At 36.7% G+C, this 7617-nt stretch overlaps 2 protein-coding genes across 10 annotated transcripts; one reads left to right on the plus strand and one right to left on the minus strand.

Annotated features, from left to right (window-relative positions):
- The first annotated feature begins 1561 nt into the window (after positions 1–1561).
- LOC104723972 (uncharacterized) lies at positions 1562–4441 on the plus strand. Of its 2 annotated transcripts, none has more exons than XM_087471742.1 (4): positions 1562–1823; positions 1936–2710; positions 2807–2990; positions 3707–4441. In XM_087471742.1, exons 2-4 carry the CDS (start codon positions 2603–2605, stop codon positions 4090–4092), a joined length of 678 nt encoding a protein of 225 aa, XP_087327868.1. In that variant the 5' UTR covers positions 1562–1823; positions 1936–2602; the 3' UTR covers positions 4093–4441. The 2 variants fall into 2 exon arrangements, with proteins under 2 accessions (XP_087327868.1, XP_010440700.1); XM_010442398.3 differs by having other exon boundaries at positions 1984–2710.
- A 130-nt stretch (positions 4442–4571) lies between these two features.
- LOC104723973 (methyl-CpG-binding domain-containing protein 2) lies at positions 4572–7394 on the minus strand. Of its 8 annotated transcripts, none has more exons than XR_015571010.1 (5): positions 7075–7289; positions 6202–6725; positions 6050–6103; positions 5577–5734; positions 4572–4922 (listed from the first exon to the last, which is right to left on the minus strand). XR_015571010.1 is itself a non-coding variant. In XM_010442401.3 (5 exons), exons 2-5 carry the CDS (start codon positions 6707–6709, stop codon positions 4789–4791), a joined length of 876 nt encoding a protein of 291 aa, XP_010440703.1. In that variant the 5' UTR covers positions 6710–6725; positions 7097–7394; the 3' UTR covers positions 4572–4788. The 8 variants fall into 8 exon arrangements, 4 of the variants coding, with proteins under 4 accessions (XP_010440703.1, XP_087327867.1, XP_010440701.1 ...); XR_015571012.1 differs by having other exon boundaries at positions 4572–4952; XR_015571009.1 differs by having other exon boundaries at positions 7097–7275.
- Between the last annotated feature and the right edge of the window lie 223 nt (positions 7395–7617).

Consider the following 7617-nt stretch of genomic DNA (forward strand, 5'->3'; position numbering starts at 1 on the left):
TTTTTTTCCTATATATATCACATATATAAGACGATTTCTCTGTATAGAAATCATTGATTAACAGAGAATTTAATTTAGCGTTAATATTCAATTTTCCTCTAATTCAAGCATTTTTGTAGAACTACTAATAATGAAATTTAAACGAAATCGGAAAACATTGTAAAATATAGAAAATAACCATAAAAGGTAGGTCTGGACGTTCGGATATCGGATCGAATTCGGTTCAGATATTTTGGATTTCTGATTATTCTGGATATTGGCTATAACATCCATTCGGGTATTTATAAAATTCGGATCAGTTTAAGTTTGAATAATTTGGATTTCAGATCGGTTTGTTATAAAATTTATCGGATAAGATTTTATTCAGATACTTTTTAATCCAATTGTATCCAAAAAACCATAATAATCGAGTAATTGAAAAGAAAAAAATGAAGCAAATAAGAAATTCAAAGTTCAAACTAACATAAAACTATACCAATACATAAAAGTGCGATTACTAACATCCAAAGTGAGACATAAGTCTGCGTCAAGGCAAAAAAAATTTAACCAAAGTAAACCATAACGTAGATATAGGAGTATCTACGATTCATATATATCATATATATAGTTAGGTGGGTAAATCTATATCTTCAGTTCATGTATATCGTATATAGTTACATGTATATTTATCCTTATCAAGTTGTTTCCTATATTTTCGGTTATATTCGAATATCTATTGGATATTGGTTCAGATCGGATATTATTCGATATCCAAAAGTAATGAGAACAAAAACCGATCAGTTATTTCCTCAATATCGGATCGGTTTTTATCCGATTTTTTGGATTGGATTCGGTTCGGATTTTTGGATTCGGATTTTATGCCCAGACCTAATAAAAGGATATGAGATTACCAATTTTCTAACAAATTTCTCATCTTCAAAAGGAGAATAGACAATCATGAGCATTTTACTACTGGTTCACTTGATTTTACTATTTATTTGCTGAAAAGAATTTTACTAACCAGGGATTTGGCTATTTATGTGAAGTGACCTTAGTGCAATGGCCAATGGTAAGTTCTTAATGCACAAGGCACCATCACACCCGAGATCGAGTCCCGTTCTCTACGAATGTAGGGATTTGGCTAATGGGTTTGCTTGTTGTGGCCCAATGGTTAACAAAAAAAAGAGTTTTACTACCATATGTTTTGTGTTATAATTAATAATTCTTAAACATTTTGCCGGTTTCTATTATTTAAAACTTCTTATTTTGTTTTGGGGGCTTCATGGTCATCTCGGTTCGATCAGTTAACCGGAAATTTACTAACCAAAATAAAAAAGAACCGGATATATCATGAAAGAGACCGTTTATGTTAGTCTTGGGCAATCGGCAAAAACCGATCAAACCGAACCGATCAAACCGAAACATTCGGTTTTCAACAGTGAATGAGAGAAGAGAAGTAAACCGATCGGTAGGATTATTTTAGGAATTCGGAAATCGGTTTTTCGGTTCGGTATCCGATTACCGATCGGTTTATTCGGTTAAGGGAACATGATATAAAAACTTTAAACCCTAGATATAATTCATTATAACACGATCCTAGAAAGAAAAAAGATCTAGCGTGCTTCTACCACTCTCTTCTCTTTTACGATCTTTCTTCTTCTTCTTCTCCTTCCTCTTTTTCTAAACTCTAGTACATCTTTCTCTTCTTCGGTCTCGTCTTTCTCTTCACATTCCCTTCATTTTATTTTCTTCTAAATCGGAAGCTTTATCGATACTTAACAATGGCAGTTATGATGGAGAATCTCCCTCACCTTAATCCGCCTTCAATGAAGTTACAGTGTGAGGTTCGTGTTTAGATTTGATTATTGGTCTTGCATGTTTTTCGTTGTCTAGATCTTAGACTTCGACACTTCGTGATTATCTCGACCGATTTACTTGTTTTCCTTCTTGTTTTAGTGAAAATGTTAGAAATGGACTTATCAACCTCGTTCAACTCAACCTCAGGAAATAAGGTGGACGGAGAACATCATTGCTGTTACCGTTCCATCACAGCCGCAGTCACTCAATCGGCGGCTCATACCTTTGTCAAAACCCTAATATTTTATTGGGTTGGGCTATATTAACTGTATGTTGGGTTTTTGTTAGCTGTATTTTGGGCCTCTTATTTGTAATGGTTTAGTCGATTTGGATTTTTTGTCATAGAATAAAACTTTCATATTTTTAATATGTGAACCGAAATAGAATCCGAATAAACCAAAGAAAAAAAAAAGTCGGTTCAATTTTGGAATATAAATTTTAGCCAATAACCGACCCGAATGAACCGACATCCAATCCAACCGGAACCGAGTTTTAATTCGGGTCTATTCGATAGAATTTTAGAAAACCGAATAATCCGACCCGAATGACCCGATTAAACCGAACGCCCAGTACTTGTTTATGTTATGGTTTTAACTTTTAAGGCCTTTCTCGAATCATCTGGAGAAGCTGAGAAAGTCCTCTTCTTCTTCTCTCCCCTTTTTTTTGTCTTTATACATGTCGTCGCTTCTTCTTACTTGTCCACCATATCTTTTTACTAATTATCTCTGCAAAAAAAAAAGCTTCACTTGCCGTTGAAAAAGGAACTATGGAGGAGAACGATCGCTTGTCGATGAAGCGGAAAGATATTGACAGAGTAAACGATGACTTGTCTGATTTTTCCCTCTCTTCTCCAGCCAGGAAGATTCGTCGTCTGGTACTATTTCTGTCTTTCTCCTGAGTTTTTTTTTATTCGTGTATGTAAAGCCTAGCTAGGGTTTCGTGATCATGATGATGTGTATCCTTGAATCAGGATGTGGATTTGCCACCGATTATGGAGGAAGAGGAAACTGATTTGGCGATGCAAGAGATCGAGGTTTCGCCTGTGAACGATGAGAGAGCAATTGTTCTGTTTAAGCCTCTCCATTATGGTCATCAGCCTCCTTCTTCTTCTCGAAACCTTTTTGTTGATAGAGACTTGATTTCTGGCTTTGAGAGTAAGTTTTTTTTTTATCTTATCAAATTGGGGTGTTATATTTATTATTGAACCAATAATGAAATGATGAAGTGAACAAGTGATGATTCTTCTGAACTTTCTTAGATTGTGGGATGAGTTTCAGCAAATAGTGTAGCCGATCTTATTTAGATTGTGAATAGACTTTTGAAGAAGGAGAACCTTGGGCTCTAGCTACTATATTACTGGGATTTCGTAGCTCATTAATTATGTTGAACCCACTAGTTTTTCTTTGGTTGTTTCTGTCTTTGCACCATCGAATTGTTTGCCTTTTCCTCAAAGTTATTCACTTGTGAAAGGCTACGCAAAATAAGGTGATGTACAACTCTCAAGTTGTTTTCAAAAGCAAACATTCAGGGTTCAAGGGTGGTATGGATTCAGATGACATTAGGTCTTATAGTTTATATGTTGAGTCGTTCTTTGTAATTTGAGGGAGCTTAGTCATAAACATTATGATGACTTGGTTCTGTCATGTAGTTTCTTTGCTACAAGAAGGCGTTAGATTTTGTTATGCTTCCTAGTTTATTTTTGTTTTTGTTTGAAAGCCAATATTTCCCTCTCACTTGTTTTTTCTGCTATAGGAAGGTGTCTGATTTTGTTAAGCTTCATTTACTATCTGTTTTTGGAAAGTCACTAATTGACTTGTGATCCCGAATCTGGACACTATATTCTGACAACTTCTCTTCTTTTCTTGTGCAGATAGATTCCTTCGCGATGCATCTATAGCTGATGATGACCACTGTGAAGATCTGAGATCCAACAAGTGCAAAGCAGTTGTTTGTTGGAATCCTGCTCAGACTTCTTACTCACAGTCCGTAGGAACCTTCCAACAACCGCGTACACTAGAGATTACTGAGTTGGATGAGACAGGTGAGGATGCGGTTATGGATGACGCAGCCACTGTGATAGAAGAGGATAGTGGAAACACCTGTCCATCTTTTCCTCAACCAGCTCAACAGCAGCTGCAAGTGGAGCCCACCTATGGTTTCGCCTTGCATCAGTGGCAGCAACAACAGAACTGTATGATTCCACCACAGCTTCCTCAAGTTTGCACTACTCCCACTCCCATCACTTGGTTCCGATAATATGCTCATGCCTGGGAGACAAGAAGAGCCCATCATCAGCGAATGCACCTAGTAGTATAGAGACAGGAGCCAATCATCAGTGCATGCACGAAGTAGAGATTTAGAGGCAGATTTGTTGTTGGTTTAGTTCTGCCTTTTTGTGGGAATTAGAGAAGAGATGGCATAGTTTTGTTGCTGTAAACCAAAACCACTGGCTTCAGCTGTAATTGCCCTGGAATATATGTTTTTGGCTGTCTTTTATAATAACCTGACAGATTCCTACGATCCGGCTCATACGCACTTCTACAAGTAGGAGTAACCATGTATATCTCAGTGTAAGTATATAAAAGGTACAAGTTATGTGTTGAAACTTGTTTCCTAATCGGCAGAGGAACATTTATGCTTACTGCGCTAGTGTTAAAAATTGGCGTCACCTTTGGTATTTTGGCAAAATTATAGATTTAGAAACATTAACTTCAAGTACCATGGAAATCCAATAATTTTGAAACAAAAACCAACCATCCTCTTCATAGAACTATAAATAGCTTACACTGCAAAATAAAATAGATAGTATACACAAAAACAAGCTAACCACAAGTCCTCAGTTTCTTCGATAAACCCCAACCCGAAAACGAATATGTTCTCATGTTCCAAACGAAGAAAGAAGACGGGTTATATACCAGAGAAGATGAAAGTTCTAACCCTTGTCTAGCTAGATTATCTATCGGCAAGTTCTTCATTGGAGCCAAAGATCGATAGCTTTGATGTTTTTTTCTTTTTCGATGGTTGATCATGTGAACTGCGAAGTCCAGACTCAGTTGGCGTAGCTAGCTGCAACGCTATATGATCATCTGAAGAAGATATCCATGCCAATGGATTAGCTGAAGAAAACAGGAAAACGGATATGTAGGGAAATTGTAAAAAGTTAATCACAATAACACAAAGACAATTTTTTTTGTTGATAAGTTCCCTTTTTTTTTTTTTTTTTTTTTTTTGTCAATCTTTGTTGATAAGTTCCCTAAGACACCAATGTAGAGAACAAAGTTTACGTACACATTAAAGCATACTCGGCTGAAAAGGTCACATTCATAATCAAGATTAAGCTGCTGTAGAGAACAAAGTTTACGTACGAATTCCCTACTCACACAAATAGTTTGATTTGCATGGATAACTAAAAAGAACACTCTTAGAACAAAATTATTGCAACTAGCACAAAATGATTTCTTTTGGAAAATAATTTTATTTTTTGTGATATGTATTCCTCATTTCAAATATAGAACTGTTTTGTATTTCTTAAGTCTTCTTAATATAAAAGATAACCCCAACTATATAAATGGAATCCATGTGCTGACATATGCTAGTTTGATATTAGTTTTTCAAGTGACTCAAAATAATATTTTAGCCAACAAAATCGTCTTTGGATATTTCCCTTATAAACAACTCAACAAATTTTGCGCAGCATTTGATATACGTAGAAGAGTAAGGTTGGAAATGAAGCAACATACCTTCCTTAGCTACATGGGTGTTTGTATTATCGCTGGATTCCATTAGTCGAGCTGGTCGCTTCCTCACATAGTCGTCCTGCAGCGGTTTCGGGATTTGAAACGAGAACTGTGAAAGTTTCACCCCTTCTCTTATGTATTCGGGGTTGTCATTCAAGTACCTACAAGCCAGCAATGAGGTTTATAATGATGTAAAGAAGCCGTCTATATGTTACTGAAAACAATTTGGTAAATCACTAACCAAGTCAGCCAATAATGAGATTTATGTTTTTTCATAACTGCCTAACTCTACACATCACCAAAGGACAATACTTGAGGTTTCATCTATACGTTCCTACTAATTCTATATATAGGTTGGGGAAGATGGTAAGGACAGTGATACATTATATATAATCAGACATAAAAAAGTTAAACTGTGTAACAACAGAAGTGTTACGAAAACTAAAATGTGGAAATGGAGTGCTAGAAGAACTAACTTTTGGACCTCCACGGTTGATCGAAGCTTCTTTCCTGAAGGAGCAACATAATAGCTGAAACGACCACGACGAAAGAGTTACAAAGAAAGAATGAGTCGACATAAAATGAGAGAATAGTAATAAGACGTACACATCGGCAAATCTGGTACCACCTTCACCTCTAATCCGAAGTAAACGTTGCCAGCCAGTTGGTGGACGAGAGATGTTAGGCTTATCAATAGCCCAAAGACGTGTTCCATCTTGATAGATATCAGCAGGAACATCACAAGAGATGTTTGGCTTCCACTCACATGCTGTTTCGCAGAAGAAGGGGTTCTCTAGAAGATTTTCCCTAATCTCTTCATACTTCTGCATCGAAGGCATGAGCCTCCACTTGAAACAACTTGCACACTGAACCGTGAAAGCGCCAATGGAAGGCGAAAGCGACAGTGTTCTGGATGACAGAGGCTGAGATTGAATTGGTAGAACTTCATCTTCAGTATCATTTCCCTTAGAGTCATAAACCACCAACTTATTCTCGCCTCTATCCTCCATCAGTTCAATAGGTGAAGCCGATCCCGAACCATGGACAGCTCGAGAATCCATCTCAACTGAGAAAGGGGTAACATTTCCTTCTTCCTTTATGTTGTTGGCTTTGTTTTCATAGCGTGACTGCGACATACTCGACAAAATCTACCTGTATATAAACCCGAAATGCCAAACGGAGTTAACAAGGTTCATGCATCACAATAACAAACACTAGTCTAGTAGTCTCTCTATGGACATGAACAAGAAAACATCAGATTGATACGAGTAGAGAACAGTAAACAGTAGAAACCCTCGACCATTGATTTCAATCTCACAATTAACAATAACCATAGAACAAAGAAAACAACAATAATCACGGCAACGAACGAGCCAACGTGAGCTGATATAGAGAGGAGATCCAAGAGAAGAAAAAAAAAAAAACCCATTTCAATTTCATCGAACGAACCGAAACAAAGATTTAAAATACCAAAAAAAAAAGAAAAAAGAAGAATCATTACACAAGGAAGAAGACAAACGGACCAGGGTTGCAGAGATCGGTGAGCGAAGGCTCTAAAAGATGGTTGCGAAAGAGATAGTCCTTTTAATTTGACAATCTCATTTTTGGAGACAGAGCCATTTCGGACAAGAGAGCTTTTAGATTTTGTTGGTGTGGTTGCTGCCTAGACAGAAATGGGTAAAATGGAGAAAGAGAGAGAGAGAAAGAATTTATTTTGCGTAAACGTATTTATCATTTGTTGTTACAAATTAATTCTTCAATTTTTACATTCACTCGACAACGTTTGATGTCAAAACTACTCATTTTTTTTTTGTAATGGACAAGGAAAGAAGCCTCCTTATAATTTATTTAAACTGAAAAAACACAAAACTACAAACAGACATGCCTTGGAAACGCAGTTCCGCGGACATCATCCTCAATAAACGTCTCAGCAATAGCTGGTACAGAGTCTAAAGTATGAAAACCTAAAGGCAAAGTAAATGCATAGTTGGCTAACTCGTTTGCAAGACGGTTAGCTTCCCTATAAATGTGTGAAATACGGACT

This window comes from Camelina sativa, chromosome 11 (genome assembly GCF_030686135.1).
Source record: "Camelina sativa cultivar CO46 ecotype springtype chromosome 11, ASM3068613v1".
NCBI classification, from domain to species: Eukaryota; Viridiplantae; Streptophyta; class Magnoliopsida; order Brassicales; family Brassicaceae; genus Camelina; species Camelina sativa.